We start from the raw sequence: 22,321 nt of genomic DNA, 5'->3' as shown, positions 1-22,321 counted from the left end.
CTAGAATCAGGGAAAAGGCAATGCTGCTAGTAGGTCAGCACGTAACAGCTGGATTCAGCTTCTGGGACACTGGCATTTTTTAAGCATAAAAATAATAATAGTTCACAGGAATAGATTAGTATTCTAGAAGTAAAAAATGTCTTGCTACTCAAACGTTGCTAGTTTAGTTAGAAAGTAAAGAAATAACATGCCTTGATTATTCTCACCTGTTTTAGAGCACCAGTTGCAAGATTAACTGCGATTGAAATGATGGCGCTCCACCAATGAGAAAACAGAAGTGGAGCCATATTTTTTCTTAATAAAAGAGAAGAATGAAAAAAGAAAAAATTCTTTCAATGTTCTTTTCAGAATGCCTATTTTGTAGAAGCACATTTCTTAGAGGACTTTCTGTTTGGGTTTTTTTCTGACCGTTTACAGGTAGATTACACAGGAATATTTCTGCCTGTCTAGAATTAAAACAAAAACCAATCACCTCTTTCTCCTTGGGTCCTTTTTTCAATGCTGATATATGCAACAGTAATGCTTTAATAGAATATACAGAGATGGCTTATGTTTTGAGGGATTTTTCTGCTTTAATAGTGTTCTTGGATGCTTCATTTTAATAGAACTGATTTATTATTGCTTGCTGCTATTAATTATTTTTGGTGATGTATTTTATATATCCAACACCTATTCATTATTGATAGCCTTACCTTAATGTCTATTGCCATCAAAAACTCTCTCTATTGTGTATATTCTGAAAAAGAATAGGAAGAGTTTCCAGTGGAAAGAATTAAGATTTAATGACGAGAAATAGCTCTTTCATTCCTTCAATAGAGTACTCAATTAATTCAAAACAGCACCTCCTTAAAACCAGTAATTGAGACTGATGGAGAAAATTTACTTTTTTTGTGTGTGTCCTCAAAGCTTATATTTTTTTGACAGGTCTATATAATTTCCAAATATTTAATATTTCTCAGAAATAAATGCCTTTGAATTTCAATAGAAACCAAATACATGTGATGAACTGTTTTTATCCAAAAGCAATATTGACAACATAAAGAACAACTGTAGTAATTAATATAAATTCTCTAACTTCTGACAATTACACAAAATTTCACTCAGCTTAACATTTCTGAAAAAAAGATCAGTGAAACATGAAGCTCCCAGTAAAATCAGCACAAGCAGTGGGCAGTGTTTCTATCGTCCATCAGTCGTATCTTGGGGGCATTGCCTGCCTTTCAGAATTCATGTGACAAGAATAAGAAGATAACAGGATGAGTTTCCCCCCATAGTGTGATCTGATACTGGATTAAATAAAGAGCTCTTCAGTGCAATATTCTAAATTAAATTTGTTACAGAAAGTAAGTTCAATGACTTTATTTAAAAGAGAATGGTTTCTAAAACGCAACATAAAGTTGGGCATGCATTTCCTCAGGAGTGTAAAATTTTAAAGTGAAATTCAGGAAGATGAATAAGAAAATAAAAATAAGTGTACTATTAATAAAATAAGCCTGCTATTCATGTCATTCACGGTATTAGGCTTGGCAGATAATATACAACAAAAAAATTGCGTTTGAACTATTTCTTAGCATTTGCTGCTAAGCAAGCTGTTGGACAGAGAAAAAACACACAGACATTCCCTTTTATCCATCATATATTTTCTAGTTTATCCTTTGTAATTTTCCAAGATAAAATGATTATAGGATACAAATATGATCCTTTATGATTTCTTATCAGATTAGAACACCATATGGTACCAGAAAAGCTGAAAAAACCCAAGATTCTTTCTAGTAACAGATAAGTAAGAAAAAAAAAAAACGAAGGTGATTAAAACCCAGAAAGCAACAGCTATAGACTTTGCTGAAGGTCTGGCCAGGCAGTTCTGTTAGCCAACATTGTCAAGAATTTTATGCAGTATTTTTACTCCTTACTAATGCAAATAGAGCCATAGAAAATGAAAACTGAACAAATGTTAATTATTTTTCAGTATATTGCAGGACCAGAAGGAGAAGATTAGTTTGACAGTGAATTGTTGAAGAAAGAAGTTATTTTAGAGAAAGGTAGGAAAGCGTAAAGACAGAACAAAAACTTAGATGAAGAATTAAATGAGTGTATAGAAATGTCAAAGGAAAAAAAATAAATGCTGTTCAAAATAAGGAATGTTAATATTGCTAAAAAAATTGGCAGTGGAACAAAGACCATTCTGATTTTTTCCATATAAATAGACTACAGAATTACTTTTTTTTTAAAGCAGAGATTGCCAAACAACATAGTAGATGATAATTTAATTCCAAAACCTTTAGATCCTTGATAAGAAATTTGAATATATTTAGACATGTGTTGGACAAATCACTTATTAGTTATTTACTTTTCAGAAATAGAAGGTTTGGACAATTTTAAAGACACAACATGCTAACTTCAGAAAAAGGCCACAGTTTGATTATCACTTTAACTGCTTTACAAATAGTATGATTTTAAGCATATTGACCAACATTTTAGGTGTCTATAGCTGTTTTCTGGAAAAGGATCTGAGAAGATATGTTATTTGCATTTCTAGTATTAGAAACAGAAGATAGAGAGGGGCCAGAGATTGCATCAAAGTGAAGGACTGCGCAAAGCAATGGGCAAACTAAAACTCAAGCTTTGGAAGTCTGTAAAATAAAAAAATGTATCAGAAAAAACCATGGAAAACTATATATGTGAGTGTTGACACATGTGTTTATACACCCCCATACCTTACCTGGTGCAGGTATATACTTTTTTTTTTTTTTAAATGAGTGTTCCTGCTTATTAACAAATGCTTCATTTCTCAAGATTATGGAATCTCTAAGTGGGATGCATACATTACTGGCTTAGTTTTCCTTTAATGAACTATCTTGCATGGCTGTTTTGTGAAGCGTTGTACTGTCCAAGGCAGGTTTGGGCAAGTATACTGAAACAAAGCATTATAATATAAAAATACTCATAACATTGTCTCTGATCATGGATGTCTTCTGGCCACCTATGTCTGACAATGTAGAAGGGAAATGAGGAAATGCTCATTAGTCTTCTAGTCCCTGCGTGCTTAGAGCTGTCTCATGTGACAGAAGTAAAAACTTTCATGTACTTGCCTCTGCATGGTAACTATAAATAGGCAGACTTACACTTACTAGTGCTTTCAATTTAGGCTTTTTGTTAACAACTCAGTAACTCCGTGTTTGTTTCTCATTCTCTGAAATGGGGAACAAAGTTTCATTACCTTCAAGGTATGCTTTGAAAACAAACTAAAAGCTGTTAAAGATATAAATTTTGGTGAAATATGTGACATCTAGAAAAAGACATTTTAAAATAACCGTGGCCAAACAATCAATAGGCAGTTGCTCTCTGCAGTCTTACTATCATCATGAAAGCTTTAAAATGTGATTTCTTTAAAAATACAAAACTGTAATTATCTACACCGCTATAGACTTTATATAGCATGCAATACTCTCTGGACAGTTCTTCGCAGTGAAGGTGCTAATAAAAAGCTTGAGTGGTCTTTTCTGAGATCCATCAGTGTCTTACCTTACTCCTTTTCTTCCTCACCAGTGACAGTACTGTGAATAAGCCCAGATATCCTTCCACATGTAGTCAGTTGTCTATGCAGCTAATCTCACATGCTTACATTTAGCATTATTTAAGTTTTGCCCATGATGGCCTTGTTCTAAACATGCATATAGCAATGAAAGGTATCTATTTACTACATAAAGTTATAGTTACAATGACATCTGTGCATGGCATTGAAAAAAGGATCATAGATACTGAAGAATAGGGGTGTGAGAGAACCCATTTTTATGGTACATACTGGAAAAAACTGTAGGGTAGAAATCTGGAGCTGCTGCACCTCAGATTCTTCTTGTCACAGAGTTTATACGAATACAAACAAAACTAGAGGTTTCTCACATGTGAAATGGAATTAAGTGGCTTTCTAGATCTGATTCATTCGTTTACCTGAGTAATAAACCTTAGGATTTTTTTTTTGCTTGTCTGGGATGATCTTATTAATTTCTTATGATTTGTGAATGGGCTCATTCTGTCAGCAAGAGGCACTTAAATATGGTAACAATATTCCACTGAAATATCAGACAATAAGAAAAATGTAGAGACACCAAATACAAGAAGTAGCAAATGAAAAATTAATCAACAGTTGGGGAGTTAAATCCTTTATAGAAGAATATAACTTTGGTGAACTGCAAAATACAGCTATGATGGTTTTAACAGGTCTTTAAAATAACTGTTTAATATTGAGAGAACAGATGATTCCATTAGTTTCTATTACTGCCGTTATAGTAGTTTTAGAAATGAACAGACTCAAGCTAAAGCCTGTCATAGAGATATTTCTTCACCTGGGGGATTTGTAATGGGTTATTACAGTATTTCTCAAGACATCACTGTTTTGCGTCTGCTTTTGTTAACAGTAACTCAATGTCTTATTATCCACTTTGAAATAAATAGTGTTGTTTGTGTTAGAAAAATGTCAAATTTTTAAGTTGTCTGTTAGGTTGGAGGATTGAATTGATGTTAGAAATGAGCTGTTAATCAATAGAAAATTTTTCTTTCTGTATTTTTTAGCCTCATAAATGACAGCACATTTTTGGAGAAAAGAGAGGGAGCCAGCAATTTTTTCTCGTTCTATTGCAGAAAAATTTCACTTACCACTGCCATGAAGCACTATACTAATAAAGATAGGAACACAGGAAGAAAAATGGAATTATAAAAGAGAAAGTAACTTAGTAAAGCTATTACACCTAATAAGTTCGGAACCTTTCACAACAGTGAGAAATTTGCCATGTGCTCTCTTAATCATAAGTTTACTTTCTCTTTCTTCATCACACACTCCCTTAACCTCAAACCCTTGTAAAAGACTTTTTAATGAACTTCGAGAAGTATGTTGTTTCTCAGTTTGCCCTTGCTTCTTGTTTCCTTTTTGCATCACAATTACTTTGGATTCCTCCTACACTTGGTCGCATGCTTCTTTATGCTGCCTAGTATGTGCTGGTGTATAATGAATGGTTTTCAATGCCATAATGTGAATTTCCTTCTTCCTTCCCCATTTCCTTCTTATCTTTTGTAAAAACTGTCTGTAATTAAAAGGTATGTCTATTCAAGACATGTTTTTAATAATTTCATCTTGATTCACCTCTTTTTAATTTACCAAAATTACACATATTTCAGTCTTTAAGTGCAAAAGCTCACTCAATGCTTATGTGTGTAAGAATAACATAATGAAATCTCACATAAGTAGAAACTGCAGCTTTGTTTGCTCTTATACATTTATGTCCACTTTTTTAACAGATAATAAAAATTCAGTTTAAAAATTAAAATCTTACTGTGCCTCTGGGAACAATGTAAACAAATAGAAGTTGCCAGTACAGTTGCCAGTGTATTACAGAATACACAATTATGTGTTACATCATAATGCACACTTTCAATACATGGTGTCTGTGCAATTACATGACCACTGCAGGAATGACCTGCTGTGTTCATTTTTACCAGTACTTTTATTCACATAAATGTTAAAGTGCAGATTTTACTTTGCACGGAATGTACACTGAGGTTTTTCTCACAACTTAACTTAAAACATGTATGGCAAAATTATAACAATTCCAAGTGTGAAAACTTAAAACTTTACTGCATCGTCATCTTGGTCTTCTAGTGAAAGTAATGAAAGAAGGGAGAGGTAAGTATATCTCAAAATTTGGTTTACATATATTACATATACCATACATTATTCTCTATATGGCTTAAAAGCAGACTAATGGTGTCCTACAAAATTGTTACAATTCTTCTGACACTGAAAAGATTAAACAGACAAACTGATGTTGTCTTTCTGCCACCTTGACATTTATAGCTTTTTATTTTGTAAGCAACAAACAGCAATGTCACTGCAATTCCCTACAACTGAATGACTAAAGGAAATATACAGAAAAGAAAAACTGGAGTGTTTGGCAGAATTAATGTATATAAATTTATCTGTGTTTGTAAAAAAGAAAAGTACAGCCTGCATTAAAAGAAAGTTTGTCAAGCTTATCTAGGTGTCCTTAGCACATGTACAACCTGTTACTCAATTCCTAGAACTGCCTTTAAAGAACTGCATTGCTTATTAAAATGTGTCTTACATTAAGCTTCTGAACAATAGTTTTTTAGCAAGTATAATAAATATCAGGATAATCTGCTTTGATAAGAAAATATTCTGAAAGCATGTATGAAGAAATTTTGTATATGTGCACATATATAAACGCATATAGATTGGTGTGCATAGCTGTAGCTATGTATACATACACGTAAGAGTCAGAAGAAGAGACAATGAAGACATTGTCATCCAGTTTACAGATTGTTTACAAATAGCACTGATGGCACTGTCTAGAAGTAAACAAAACTTTGGATGCATTTATTTATTATTACTACATAAATGTAGCATTTAAATTAAGCAACAAATGCAACAAAAAACCTCCTCTTCTTCTTTTCCAGGATTATTTTAAATTTATTGTGGCTTTCTAATTTTTATTGCGCATCAGAAATTTAACTGTAATTAATATGTGCATCAAGAATATCTAACCGTTTTTGAACCACTCTGGTATAGTACAACTGTTTCAAATGACAGATCTTACAAAATTAAACACAATTAGAAGAAACATCAGCTGAGAGAATTTAAACTGAAAAAAGAAATTACAACAAGGAATCTTTCAAGAAATTTTAGTTATCTAAATCTGAATGTTAGATGTGTAAAAATATCAAACCTACAATTAAAGTATAATTGTATATAATAACAGTATTAAAAATCAAATAGAGAACAAGCATAAAACTGGATAAGTTCATAAAAATTAATATCAGCAAGAAACTGGAAGTTACATAATAATAATAAAAGAGCCTAACAGGTAAAGTAGAAATCTGTGACAAAAAAATAGAGACATAAAGAAGTATATAAAAAGTGTATAAAAGTATATAAAAAGTATATAAAAGCAAAAAAGCAAACAGAGTGGGGTGGGCTGGCGGGTAAGCCCTCACACATTCACTCGCTTACGCTCCCCCAGTGGGATGGGGGAGAACTGGAAGGGGAAAAGTTAGAAAACTGGTGGGTCACAATAAAGACAGTTTAATAAGTGATGAAAAAAACCCAACCCGAAACTCCAACTGATGCAAAGGCAGTTGCTCTCCACCTCCCACCTGCAGACAGATGCCCAGCCAGTCTCTGAGCAACAGCTATTTCAGAAAAGCTCTCCCTCAGCTTTTATTGCTTAGCACGGCGCCATATGGGATGTCCCTTTGGTCAGTTGGGGTCAGCCCTCCCAGCTGTGTCCCCTCCCAGCCTCTTGCCCAACCCCAGCCTACTCGCTGGTGGGGCAGAGTGAGAAACAGACACGGCCTTGACAGTAAGCACTGCTCAGCGACAGCTAAAACAAGTGTTAGCAACACCGCTTTGGTCACAAATCTGAAACACAGCACCGTATGGGCTGCTATGAAGACAATTAACTCCATCCCAACCAGACCCAGTACACAGAGCCAACCAATTCTTGTTTGGGAGGAATACCCATTAATGACTCACACTTTTTTGGTCTTTCCTTTTGAGTCCTTCTGTTCTGATGATGAGCAGGTCAGGGACTCTTTCTAATTACGTCTTTCTCAATTACACATAATGAGTAATAGTGGGTTGGTTTGGTTTTTTGGTGGTTTTTTTTTTTTCCCTTAACGAAACAGTGACAGAGAAAAAGGAGTAAGATACTGAAGGTAAATGTAGACAACTTTTTTCACGTTTTCGGGATCCAAGCCTGGTGGATTTTTTGCAGATACATTTGCTTTCTAGATTCTGTCCTCGGTCCCCAGATGGGGTATTTTTTTGTTCAGCTTTATTATCAGCTTCTCTCTGTCATTCTCTTAGGTCGAGGCTAGGACTGATCAGCATTCTTCTGTTACATTACCATGTTTAATTTTGTCTGATGTTTCTGCTGATACACAAAATTCTAGTAACCATTCTCCTATAGTAATGCATGAGTTTCATGAGGACATAATGATTTATTCAATATGTTATTTCACACATCTTAGAAAGCTAAACTGAATGGCATACTTTCCTGTACCAGGCTTAAATAGCGTGATGTAAACATTACTGAAAAGGAGAGAGGAAGGACAGGTTAACCATTACACCAGAATGGAAAAGCAAAGAATGGCCTAGGAAGATTATTTTTCTACTTTCTTATTTTGAAAATACTTTAGAATACTTGTGATTATTTTTTTTCCTTTATAAAAGAGGTCTCTCGTAAGTTGTGCCAGTTTTAGAATTGTCACCTTTTTCTGCTAGGCCTTTTATGACTAAAATATTACACATAATATAAGAAAATATTGAAGTCTTTACCTAACTTTATAAAGGTTTCCATGAAAAAGTGAACTGAACAGTCAGACCTTGTATGGTAGCAAATGGCTGGACATTCTCAGGAAGCTTGCTATTAGAAAAACATCTAAATATACCAAGATTCTCAAAACCACATAAGAATTATGGAGGTAATAAAAATATATTTAACATTTCACAAATACAAGAGAAAAATTAATGCTACTGTATGGATCAGCTATAAATGTAAGGAGGAAACCCTGGGAAGGACCCCTAATGATGTTCCCTGTCACTTGTTGCTTCCAAGTACTGCTTTTGCAAGAGTCAGGTATGTGGCAGGCCCTGGGGAGCCATGTCTGCAGCATAACCTCTGCTTCTCCAACAGCACTGACTATCGGTGACCTCAGCCCTCTTCCTAGACGAAGAGTCAACACTGATATACCTCGTGGATGTGATTGCCCACAGAAGTTTCAGTATAAAGACTTTGCAAAAGAACTAACATCATATGAATGTATTACTCTCTATTTCCCTAAAATATTGAGTCCACTAGCGACTGCCTTCAAGTAGTTCTGTACTCCTTTGCTATATGAATACTCAAAGCATCTTCTATAAATTGTAGACTGCTGAATAGCGTTTCTCCAGCTAAGTTCATGGACTTACTCAGAAAGAATGCTATCCCACTATAAGTTAGGATTTTAGAGGTATAAGAAATTACAAATTGTATAAATGAATTGTAACCGGGAGCAAGAAATTGATAAAAGGAATTTTAAACTACGCATCAGGTAATCTTTTTCGTAAACTGAGCAAGTTTCATGTTAAAAATGCTAGACTTTGCTATCAGGCAACTTTGAAATCAAAGCAAAAAAAATAATCATTACAAATTCTATGTTAAGAGTGATTGTGCAGTAGCAGCATGAAGGACTGAGTGATTTCCTGAACACTTCCCATCTGTAATCTTGATGATTCACTTTATTTTTTGAATCACAGCATGCAACACTTTTCCTAAGGCCTCTTCCTGGAGTGAAAATTTTCATGTTTAGGCTTCTACTTCATAATAAGGGTTGCCAGAAAGGTTTGAAAGAAAGTACAGTCTTATTTCATGGTACAGTAAACTTTAATAACAGCAAACCTCCCAAAGAGGAAGAATTTGATTCACAATTTTTCTGTGTGTGAGTTTAGTCTTAATCAGAAGTACTGCTCCTTTGATTCAGTGTATTAAGTTGAACAAAAATTGATTCTAGGTTGAATCCATCAATCCAAGCACCTCAACTGACAGGATTTTCTGCTTCAAAGTCAGTCTACTTTAGCAATCATGCTAGTCACCCACTAATCCCGCTGAAAAAAAGAAATATTTATGTATTCAGTTAGGTGTAGCAGGGATAATACATCACATGGGGATGGGAAAGAAGTTATGTAGTAGATGTAAGGTTTTGTAAAAGACAAAAAAATGAGAAAATCCTATAAGAACCTAAGAAGCACCCTGTGTGGTCAGTGAAATGGTGCATCTAGCCTAGAACTGTCTGAGAGTGGAAAAAGAGAGGCTATTTAGGGAGAGCATATTTGCTTAGCCACTTCTAGCAGTTCCCTTTGAAACGTCCAAGCATTCAGGTGTATTAAAGAAGTCAGAGGATCCTTTAGTATCCACTTACAGCCTTTTTAGTTGTCTATTTGTCTAATCCGTTACCAAACCTTCGAAATAAATTCTCCAGTTGTGGTATTCCACCATTCTGTGGTAACAAATATAAGAAATGTAATGTCATCTGTTGAAAGTTCTTTTATGTGTTTTAGTCCAAAATCCCCATAGGTTCTTCAAGTGCCTTCTTGCTTCTTGTGAACAGGCTTTGGTGAACAACGGTTCCACTTTTGGCTTAGCCCCTGCTTTCATAATTTTCTTTCTAGGCTTCCTCTTTTTCCCTCATGCTTTTCTTCTACAAACTTAGAAGGTCCTTGCTTTTTCATAAGGCAGTTGTATTCCATTGATCACTTTTGTTGCCTTTCTGAATACATTCTATAAATACAACATCTTCTAGATTAGTATTTCCTTAAATATCAGATTACCTGTGAAGAAGTTATAAATTTAAAGGTTGACTCCTCACTTCTTTGTCAAACTCTGCTTCTCTACTTCACCATTTCAAGGAAAGGTTTCCAGATAGCAGACTACTGTTGTAATAAACTTTTTACTCTGCCACTATAGTACTTGATTTTGTTGTTTTGCTTTTTTTTTTCCCTCTTGTTAAAATTCAGTATAGATATGAAGCCATTTCCTAGTGGAAGGCTAAATTAACACATGGGAAAAAATTATATTTGAGAAGTTTTTAAATATTCATACAAATTCTGGCTTTGGAAAACCATTGGATATAAACAAACACTTATTTTTTTCAGCTACAAAGTTGATTGACAAAAGTTCACACCCTAATGAAGCCTATGGAAAACTTTTAGATACGGCTGAAATGCTTGCAGTTTTAAAAACTGTGCATGTAGGCACAGGTAGTTCAACTCAACTTCAACTATTACATTTGTAAAGCATACATAAAATTGGGCAAAGATTCCTTATTTAGTAATAGAATCATAAGATAATTTATGTTGGAAATGACTTTTTCAGGCCATCTAGTCTAATTCCCACTGAGGATAAGATTAGCTAGATCAGGTAGTTCAGGGAATTGTCATGTCAAGATATGAATATGTCTCTCCAAGGACGGGGATTCCACAAGCATTCCATACAACTTGTTCCAATAGTTAACTACCTTCTTAGTGGGTTGTTCCCCCCTAGTATCTAATCAGAATTCTCCTGCATTCCAACTTGTGTCGTATGCTTCTTGCCCTGCCACAATTTTCACCTCTGAGAAGAGCCTTGCCCTGTCTTCTCCGTATCCTCCCATGAGGTAGTTGTAAAATCTTTTCTTGGCCTTTTCTTGAAGCTAAACAGGTCCAGTTACCTCAGCCTCTCTTTGTACATCAGGTTCTCCGGGCCCCTGGACATCTTCATGGCCCTTTGCTGGACTTGCCCCAGTATTACAATGTCCTTCTTTTAGTGAAGAATGCAAAACACAGCCCTTCAGACGCAGTTTCACAAGTCACAAGTAGAAAAGTAATCATCTCCAGACTTGCTAGCTACATTCTCTAATGCAGCCTAGAATGCTTCTTTGCTACAAGGGCACATGGCTGGCTCACGTTCTACTCGCTGAACACCAGGACCCCCAGGTCATTTTTTGCAAAGCTGCTTTCCAGCCAGTTGGTCACCAGGCTCTACTGGTGCATGGGATTATTCTTTCAAAGCAGTGGGACTTGCATTTCTTTTGTTGAACTCTATGAGATTCCTGTTGGCCCGTTTCTTCAGCCTGTCAAAGTCCCTAGCCTTCAACATTGTCAACCATTTGCCCCATTTTTGTATCACCTGTGAATTTCCTGAGAATGTAACCCAATGTCCAGGTCACTAATAAAAACACTAGGCAGATTTGATTCCAGTATCAAATAATGATGAATGACACTAGTTACCAATTGCCAATTAGGCTTTGTGCCACTTACCACAAATCCTTTAACCATGGTGGTCCAGCCAATTTTGAGCCCATCTTACTGTATAGTTTTCCAGCCTCTATACCCCATTTTGACAACAGCATTACTCAGGGAGGTCATGGTAAAAGCCTTGCTAAAGTCAATTGCATCCACTGCTCTCAGCTTATCCACAGAGCTGACTATTTCACCATAGAAGGCTTCCAGATTGGTTAGGCGTGATTCACCCTTGATAAATCCATGGTGATTTTTTCCAGTCACCTTCCAGTCCTTCATGTTCTTGCACACAGCTTCCAGGAGCATTTGTTCTATAATCTTCCCAGGGATCGAGGTTAGGCTGACTTGTCTGTAGTTATCTGAATCCTCTCTTTAAGATGTGGTTGTTTTTGCCTTTTCCAGTCATGAGAAACCTCCTCCAATCAGTATGACTATACAAAGATAATAGATAGCAGTCTCACAATGATGCCAGCCAACTCCCTCATCACCTGTGGATGATCTCATCAGGTCCCACATACTTATGTATGCCTAATTTGCTTAAGTCCTTCCTAATTATTTTTCTCTGCCATACACAATGCTTCACTCCCACAGATTCTGTCTCTAGGCAGAGCAATCTGGGAGTCACCTGAGGGTGAACTTATCAGCAAACAGAAGTACGGAAGCCATTAATAACCTCTGTCTTTTCCATACCCTTTGTCACTACGTGCACATCATTCATCAACGGGCCCATGTTTTCTTCATCCTTTAGCCACGCCTGCTCAGCTTCCTGCACATTGGAACAGACCGTTACTGTGTTTGAGAAGGTTGTCCTGGGCTCCTTTGCTCTCCAAGGGTGGGGGTCCGGTCAAGCAGATTCCTCAAACAAAATGAGCTCTCCTTAAATTCAGGGCTGTGATTGTGCTGTTTTTGTCTTCTCACAAGATTTTCAACTCAGTCACTGGGGCCAAGGCTGCTTTACATCCCTTGCCAGTTTTTCCTTGTTTGTGAGCAACAAGTCCAGCAGAATATCTCCCTTATCATCTGGTTGATCACCTGTAAAAAAATTTTTTTCTCAACACTGCAGTTGACTCCTGGGTTGCTTGTGCCCAGACCTATTAAAGCACCAGCAAATACTGCAGTCATTGAAGTTGTGCATGAGTATGAGGGCCTCTAATGATAAGACTTCTTCAAGATGTTTAAAGAAGGCTTCATTTAATTCCTCTTCTTGATCAGGTGGTCTGCGGCAGATGCCCACCACAGCACTTGTGTGGGTTTGCCCACTAATCCTTACCCATAAGCTCTTGACTGGCCCATCATTCATTCCAAAGCAAAGCTCAGTATATCTGAGGCTCTCCTACACAGAGTGTGAAACTCCTCAGTTTGTTTTTCCTGAAGACCCAGTATACTTCTACTGCAGCACTCTGTTTATGTTGGCTATCCCACCATGTCTCTCTAAACCCCATGAGATCATTGCTGTGCAACTGCACACACACTTCTAATTCCTCATGTTTCTATCACATAGAATCATAGTATTGTCTAGGTTGGAAGAGACCTTTAAGATCATCGAGTCCAACCATTAACATAACACTGACAAAACCACCACTAAACCATGTTGCATGCATTTCTGCCTATGTACTGAAGAGGGACACCCTCAGTCGTGCTGCTTTCACAAGTGTCCGAGCCTCCCCCACTATTCTGTCCCTTAGACACTTTCTCATTGCCTTCACTTCTCTTCCTGTTAAGGCAATCCTCCTGTGGTGTATCTAGTTTAAAGCCCTCTCATTAGGGTAGGAAACCTGTTGCCAAAAATGCTCTTATTCCACTTTGTCAGCTGGGCCACATTTCTCAGCAGTAGTTCTTCAGAGAAGGTACTAAAAGCTAAAGATCTGCCTGCAATACCAGCCAGGCAGCCAAGTGTTCATCCGCATGACACGCCCAAACCTGTCTAAGCCTTTGACTGTCACTGAAAAGACTGAGGAAAACACCGCATGCTCCCCCAGGCCCTTTTTCATTTTTCCTAGTGCTCTGTAGTCACTCTTCGATTTGTTCCAGGCCTCCCTTTGTGGTACTGTTGGTTCCCATTTGGGTGGGCAACCACAGGTAGCAGTCTGAACACAAGATGAACATCATCAGTCTCTCCAAAGGATCTGAGATGCAAGCCCCCCAACAAGTAGGAAATATTCCAAGAAATGAAGACAGGTAGGCAGATGGGTTACTCCATCCCCTCCAGAAGGAGATTCTGTCTATTATCCACCACATGTCCTTGGTGCAGGCAGTTGGTTCAGGTTCCACTGACCTCACTGCCTTCTTTGATAGATATGCTTTGTCCTCACCTATTCTCAGGACACAGTGCTTGTTCAGTAATTGCAGGTGTATAGGCAAAGAAAGAATATTCACTCTGTTATTAGAGTCATAAGTTTCCAGCATCCCCCATTTTGGAAGTCTCCATCCACTACTCCTTTAAGCATAATCTCTAGCTGTCCATCCCTCCCTGCATCATGTGGCTCAGGCTTTTGCCTCTACAGACTATGTAGAAAGACCTTATCCATCTCCTGCATTCATTCTCTGTGACGGCATGCAGTCTGCTCACCCCTTTCACAGGTGAGGCCACCATCACCCCCACTCCAGAAGTATTGCCTACAGCCCAAAGCCTACACAGCAACATCATGATTCAGGAGTATTGCCTGCATCAAGGCTTCTGTTTTGCCTGGGTTGTTTGCTTCAGTTGATGCTGGAGACTGTCCTATAGCACATTACTACCATCATTGCATAGATCTTAGTCTTGGGCATAGTTTCAAGGGCCATCTTGCAACAGCTGTCAGGCCTCTATTTTCTGCTCTCCTGGAACTGTACTTCTACTTACCAGATTTATATCTGCTCCCCAAGTTTCAGCTAAGTAGTTGTTCAACACTCCCTAATTAGCAGCCAGATGCAGATGGTTTTTATAGGCACTCCCTAAAAAGGAAACAGCTAATAGAAGCAAAGCCCTCCAGAAGCTATTTGTCACCCAGTGTAGCAGCCTGTGAGATGCTGCTCAAAAAGGAAGCCTCCAGAAGATACTTCCTGCAGTTCATTGGAGAAGTCTGGAAACTGCTGTAACAACAGGTAGGTCTATGTTAGCTGTTCTGTTTTCTGTGCTCATAGTCTGTATGAGACATAATTTTATATAAAATTTGTCTTCTTTTATTTAGAAACAGTCTTGCTTTCTTCTTTCAAATCCAGTATATGCATGCATAACCTCATACCTTCCTAGACTAAATACTGTCTAAATCATTCATTTTCATCCTTTTTTTGTGTAGATATGTTAATTCTTCATGAAGACCGTATCTAATAGGTATCTCAAAAATATTAATGGAAAATGTCTATAGTCTGAGAATTCATGTGTGTACTTCTTACAGCATTTTAATAATAATTTCATGCATATGATCTCACTTGTTCAGTCTTGCAAAGCAGGCGGACATTTTCATACTTACTGTTGTGTTTGTGATTGCACAAAGCAAAATACTCTTTGACAAAATGAGGTGTGACATTTTGTTTATCCACCATGGAAAGAGTAATGAAATATAGTCATAGGCTTTGCAATTTAAAAAGCAAAACTAAACTATAACATCAACATATAAGAATCCAGTCTTAACAAATTAGCCATACTAATTCATAATAACAATAAAAAAGACAAAACTTAGATATTCTGCATCCTGAAAGTCTATTGGGAGACTCTTAGGTCTTAAAATGTATTACACATATATGTACATATGTAATACATACAAGCATACACTTCTATATATACTAATACCCATATGTATTTATATATATATTAAAGTTATTTTTAAGCACATATACCATGATTTAGTGGCAGTGCTAGCTGTAATTGCTATTTCTGTGTTTCACACTTCAGTAACTTTCAAGCTATTTACGCATTAAACTTGTATACATTTTTAAGTCTCTTACACAGAAACATATATAACTCTTATAGGGACATATTAATTTTAACCGCTTCTTTTTCTTATCCATTACAAGCAAATATTTCTGTTCAAATATAAGCTTGATCCTTTTACCATTATATTGCTAACTTGACATGATGGAACAAGGTTTAATGCAATTTAAGTGATGTAAGGGTATGAAAAAACTGCAACTGAAAAAGTACTATTGTTTCATGTCTTACTTGCTGCTTTCTAATCAGATAATGACTAGTTGACCCACAATAAAGATATCAGGAAAAAAAAAACAACTATTAGTTATAGTATGCAAGTATCGTATATTTAAATTAGGTGGTTATATTAAAAGATATTACATTTCAGTTTATAGAAGCTGGCCTGTAGCACCAACCTATAGAGAAAAAGCATATGGTTTTATGTATTTGTAAGATACTGTATATTTGATAAAAATTATGTATGCCATATGAAGACAGAAAAGTTGATCTGATATTGTTGATGACTTCAGTTATTAATAGCTTCTCTCATCACTGCAAGCAACCCTTATGACAACTACTGTATACAATTTCCCCATTTTATTCCTCAGTGTATAATAAGAAATATAAAAAATAACTTTTGCTAGTAGAAAAGAAGGAAAGAAAATCATTCTATCTTCATGGCAGGAAGAATATTAACTTTTGCAAAGATTTAAAAATTCAGAATTCCTCAAAGATTCTGGGGTGAATACCACGAACAGTGTTGGCTGATTTTATCAGTTTGTAAGGCAGGACTTCTGGTACCCGAGTTATGTTTTGTAAACAAATTCTGCTGACACCGACTGCATAGCAATTGTAGAGTACACTTAAAGAATACCTGCTCAGTCCTTCTCTCTTTTCAAGCAAAATAAATGACTACTTAGTTGTGTGCTTATGAAAAACTACTCCTTTCTTGAATACCACAGAACATTTCTCACCTAAATGTCACCTGACTTCTTACCTGGCAAACAGCTACAGTAAAATTCACCAATCAAATCATGGCAATGGCCTCCATTTTTGCAGTGATTGAAGGAACATTCATCAATATCCGTGGAACAGTTTTTGTCTGACAGAAAAGAAAACGAAACATTAAAACTATAAATCATGCCGGGTTTGGGAAAGCAGAAAAGCTACTTCACAGTACAAGTGACAACTGCATAATTTAAATTTTCCAGGTTGGAAACACTATTTTATTTCTGCTTGACAGCTTTAAAACTAGACGTATTCATAGATCATAGCTGATAGTTAACAAGTTAAATATTTTAAAGAAATAAGTATGAGCTACATTTGCAAATATATTGTGTATTCTAGCATTACATCTTGCCATTATAATTACTAGAATTATATGCCCCAATTTAAAAACTATTTTAGAGATTTAATAACCTCAGTAACAATAAGAAAAATATTTCTGAAGGTTGTTTCCCTGTTTAGATGAATAAAGCCACTTCTCAGATCCCAACAGAAAACCACAAATTCACTCAAGCATTTCTTCATTTTTCTTCTTTTAAAGAGATTTAATTGAGCTGCAATTCAAATGAATTAAAATCTGAAACAATAAAATTATAGGAGAACATACAGAAGATATACAGAGGAGAATATTTAGAAGGCTAATAGGTGGCTTATGAAACTATTAACTCATTTGGCATACCAAAGAAAATTCATAGTCCCTCATCTCTCTATTCTGCACTGCATTAATTTAGAGCAAGCTCTAGCCTGGTATAAACTATACTGTGATCTTTCTGGTCCAGAATTCGTTCAAAATCAAGGGACAACTGTAGAGATTAACAGCTCCTGTGAATACCAAAAGCTACTCCAGTGATAGAGCAGGAAAACTGTAGCTGTCACTGATGTGAATGAGAAAAATCGTTGTTGGTATTCTATCCAGAAAGCAATGGAAGACAACATTTTGGAAAAGGAATCATCATTCAAAAATACAAAGATTTTTGAATGTCCTATTGGCAATTTTTTTCATGCAATAGTGGAAAAAGCAACTACAAAGACAGATTTTCTGGGATTTGATTCTAAGTGAAAGGAAAGAGTAATCTCTGCATATGAAGAAAGGAATGTGAAGAACTTGGGTGAGATCAATAAAGATCCATGGGAAGTGAGAGGGTATTGAACAACATAAAACCAAAGGAATTCAGAAAAATTTTAAAGAGTGCAGAAAATTTCTGATGTGAAACCTGATGAGAGGCTGATTTAAGATAAAACCGTAACTAAGAAAGTTACTGCTTTCTTTAAGTACACCAAGACAAATTATCCTTTTGTGGGGAAAAAGACACTGCTTATTAGGAGATCAACATGGCTTTTCCTGTTTTTCAAAGGATGAAAGTGCCTAACTAACAAAATATAGGTCAGGTTACTAAGATAACTTAAGAAGTACAGCATAAATATGTAGGCTTGAAATCAGACCAGCAAAGGCACTGAATAAGATGGGATGGTCAAGGTAACGAGAAATCACGCTGTAAGTACTTTGGCATTAAAGATGAAGGAAAGGTATGGTTTCCCATTGAATGGAGAACGATGGGTACTGATAATGGTAATCATGCCAAATTGTTCAATGCTTCTTTTGCTTCAATCATCAGTAAAAAGGTCAGCTGCGAGCAGTTCATTATCATAATTGATACCTCTGATTAAAGGGCAAAACTTCAGTGTTGAATAGAGAAGGCAGGCTGGAGGATTGTCAGATGAGTTAGATGTTCAGATAGGCTGGTCTGATGAACGTCACCCTTGGGTACTTCAAGAGCTACCTGATAAAAACTCAGTAGTTTCCTTGGTGAATTTGTGGAAGATAGGTAAGGTACCTGAAGCCTCAATAAAGTCAGCCTTTAAAGAAGTGTAAAAGACAGAGTCTTGAAATTACAGATCCATTTATGTAATTTCAGTTCCTGGATGAAATATGGGAAAAAGTTACTAAACTGATTACTTATAAGAACCTATACATATAAAATGTATTAAAAATGAGCCTTATGTAAACAAACCAATTCCCTTCTACACCAGAGTTACAGGCCTTGTGGATAAAAAAGAAACATAAAACAGCAGCATATGTCATATTCCTTAACTTCAGTAATGTTTCTACTGCTCTCATGTGAAATCCTAATAATTGGACTAGATATGAACTACAAGAGAATATTATCAAATGAGTAAAAATTGTCAGAAAGCAATATTCGTACATTAGTTATCAGTGGTTTTACTACCAAAATAGATGAATGAATTGCACAGATTTTGAAAGAGGTCTGATGTCCATCTAGCTCCACTCAATTTTTTCAACAACAGCCTGGATGGTGGACAACAGAGTAAGCTTCTTGGTGGCAACACAAAAAGGTACATTGGAGGACAGGATTAGAAGTCTTCATAAATTTTGTCAAATTGGATATAGTGTTTGAAATAACAAACATTATCCAATCAGAACAAGTGGAAGATATCATAATACAGTAAATCACAAGTTAAGTAGGAACAAAACCCAGAATTTTATTCCAAATCAAACAGTGTGCTGGGATATATAAAAAGGAACATAGCCAGTTAGAAGCATAAAGTAATCCTTTTGTTCTCATCTTGCTAAAGTAAAGTTGCATTTGGAGTGCTTTGCACTGTGCAGTCAGCTGCATTCAAGACATGTGTGGACCAAATGAAGACAGTCGAGATGATCATGACAAGAATGGCAAAGAACTTGAAAGCATGACATCTTAGGAAAAGCAAAATGAATGGGACTGTAAAGTCTAAATAAGGAAGATTTGAATAGAAATGTGATGACAGTCATAAAATAAGAAAAGGATTTTGCAAATGTCTTTAGTTTTCCATGTTCATAGCAGACAGGATAAGAAGTAATGCATTTAAACTGCAGTAAAAGTCTGATTAGATGTTAAGGAACTCCTAGTGGTTAGTATAACACACTGGAAAGATTGCCTGAGGAAGTAATGGTGTCCGACTTCTTTAAGGTGAGATAAACACATCAGGAATGACACAGTATGGTATATGTTTTCTGCTGGGATGAGGATGGAATAGATGATCTTTAGTGGTTTTTTTTCTAGTGCTACAATTATATAATATACAGGGCACATGCACTCTATAACACAGAAGAAGGTCCAAAGGCTTTTATGTTCATGTAGTGAGTTGGATTGTCTGGAAATTTGCTGTGCCTCGTAACAGGGTGAAGCAGGACAAGTATTCCAAATCCGTGGTCATGTAAGGAAGGACCAAGAGTCACGCATATCAAAAAGTCTAGGAAATTTAAAATAGAATAGGAAAGGTTTTAAGTTACTTGGTGTGTGATAACAGGGCTCCCGCTTTGGAATCTAGTGCTTCTGTCCAAATCTGTATCTCCACTCTGTCTCTCCATTAAAACACATTTATTTTTTAGTCAGATAAGAGAGAGAGGAGTCTAGGCGTGCAGTAGCCAAAGAAGCAGAGGACACTCACGGTGTAGTAAAAATATTAACACTAGCAGGCAGAAACAAACAAATTCTTCATGCACACCATAAATGTACATGGTTAAAAATACAGCGGGATAGATGGAAAGTCCTACTCTTACGGAGTGAATCTGCAACTTTTGTCACATTCAATCTATATTCACCCCTCAAGTCTTCCTCATTAGAAAATCGTAATGAGACAAACTTCATACTTCTCTGAGCCTCTTTTTCTGCAAGGTGATTATGAAAAGCCCTTAGTCTATTATTTCAATACTGACTTTTAAACAAACTCTGCATTTCTACTCTCACTTCATTTCCTGTATCTCCCTGCTACAGGAGAGAAAGCATATGCATTAACTGAAATCTTGTGATAACTTTTATTTGGTTAAACAGTACATTTTTCAATGTACTGCAGGTCACTTCTGGTCACTTGCGTCTGCTGGATACAAGCAAGGAAAAAGATACGTAGGTTATAGCTACTGAACTGTAGCTGAACTGTATGTGAGGAAAAAGATGAAGTGATCTGAAAAGGACTGCTGAAGACCTCACCGTATGAGTGCTATTGCAGTGCTGTGCCAAAAAATAAAATTCTCAGATGTATTTTAAAAAACAAGAAGGAATATTGATGTGTAAAATACCTTTGCATTAAAAATTGACTACAATGTTCCATATTTAAAAATAAGTGGGAAGGATGCAGGAAAAGCTACACAATTTATTCAACAACTGAAGAAAGCACGCTGTCGGCAAAGGCTTAAAGAGCTCCATCTGTTTCATTTAGAACAAACAAAAACAAGAAGTGACTTGATTAGAGTGTGTAAGTGTCTTTACAAAGAGAAAATACTTGGGTGGTAAGAGGCTTTTTCATTTTGTGTAGAAAAGGTAATGAGACTCAATAGCTCCAAGTTGGAGACAAAAATTTAAATAAAATATTTAATATAAACTTCTAAATCTGATGGTGATTACTACTAGAAAAAAAATCCAGTGAAATTCTGGCTTCTCTTCATGCATTCAAATCAGGATTGAATGTTGTTGGATTCAATGTCTGCTTTAATCAAAACTAAGTAATTAGGTTCAGTACAAGGTGGTTAATGGACAACATTAACTGCCTTCTGGTGTACAAACCTAACGTAGAGCATACAACCAGCAATCTATGGGTTGTTAGAAGACTTCCAGAATAAGTTCCCTGATCCTGTAGCCTTTTGTGGGTCTTTGCAGGGAAAACATCAAGACAATTCTGTGAGCCAGGTATATCTCTGTGACAGCGGTAGCCCACCCCAAGGCAGCTGGGCCCTGTAGCATCATTGTCATCATGCAGAATGTGTATGTCCTGTGCTTGGAGGTTCTGGAGGTTCTTAGGAAAAGTGGCTGTCAGGTGCTGCTCTGCTGTTATCAGAGCTAATTATACAGTTCTGTTTCTCGCCTGATTGCAAAAGTGCCAAGGAAAAAAATCTTCTTATAAAAGTTTTACAAGTAGCTTTAAAAACATCACTCTGCATTTAACATTCTTCTCCTGCCTCGAGACTCCTCAGATCTGGGCAAGCAGCAGTTTCTAGTCAACCTACTGTTTAAGTTTTTATTGTTTAAGCTTGTGAGTCAAGCTGTGGGGTAATGTCCCCATTATCACCCCTGCAGCCCTGTAGCCCAGTACATATGGCATTGCCATTGCTAGCATCAGGCCACGGGTTTGGTGTCAAGCTAACACCAGAGGCCTCAGGACTTGCCTAGTGGCCAGGTGGATCTTGCCTCATTTGGTTTAGTTTTCTTTAATTTTGTGCAATTGCATCATGTTATGCTTATTGTTAATAAAATGTAGACAGGAGTAACAAGTAGTTAGGCTGCATAGAATGGACTAATTATGACCCTAGAGTAAGGCTGCAGTGTGAAGGACTACAAGGGAGAGAGCAGAGGCCTTGAAGGAACATTTGTAGGATGGCACTGAAGACTCCAAGGCTATTAGCAGCTCACCTGAGGCCAGTTACTGCTAGGGAAGCAAACATAGGAGCTGGGCAAAAACAGGTCTAGGGATAACAAAATAGACAAAGAACAAATCCCTACCATACGTAAAATGCTTCAAATGTGGCAAAATCAGTAGTTATAGGGTGTTGCAGAACCAAGAAAGAGAAAGGTGTAAAAAAAAAAAAAAAAGGAAAAAAAGGA

At 36.5% G+C, this 22,321-nt stretch overlaps 1 protein-coding gene across 1 annotated transcript in view; it reads right to left on the bottom strand.

Annotated features, from left to right (window-relative positions):
* Nucleotides 1-22,321, bottom strand: part of EYS (eyes shut homolog) — an 874,211-nt gene that overhangs the window by 610,747 nt on the left and 241,143 nt on the right. Inside the window, exon 14 of the mRNA XM_054197017.1 lies at nucleotides 16,717-16,821. Coding sequence (XP_054052992.1) covers nucleotides 16,717-16,821 — 105 coding nt within the window. The remainder of the gene's footprint in view (nucleotides 1-16,716; nucleotides 16,822-22,321) is intronic.

Source organism: Rissa tridactyla, chromosome 3 (assembly GCF_028500815.1).
Source record: "Rissa tridactyla isolate bRisTri1 chromosome 3, bRisTri1.patW.cur.20221130, whole genome shotgun sequence".
NCBI lineage: Eukaryota > Metazoa > Chordata > Aves > Charadriiformes > Laridae > Rissa > Rissa tridactyla.
Note: the sequence above shows the minus strand (reverse complement) of the source record. Positions and strands in the feature narration are given on the sequence as shown.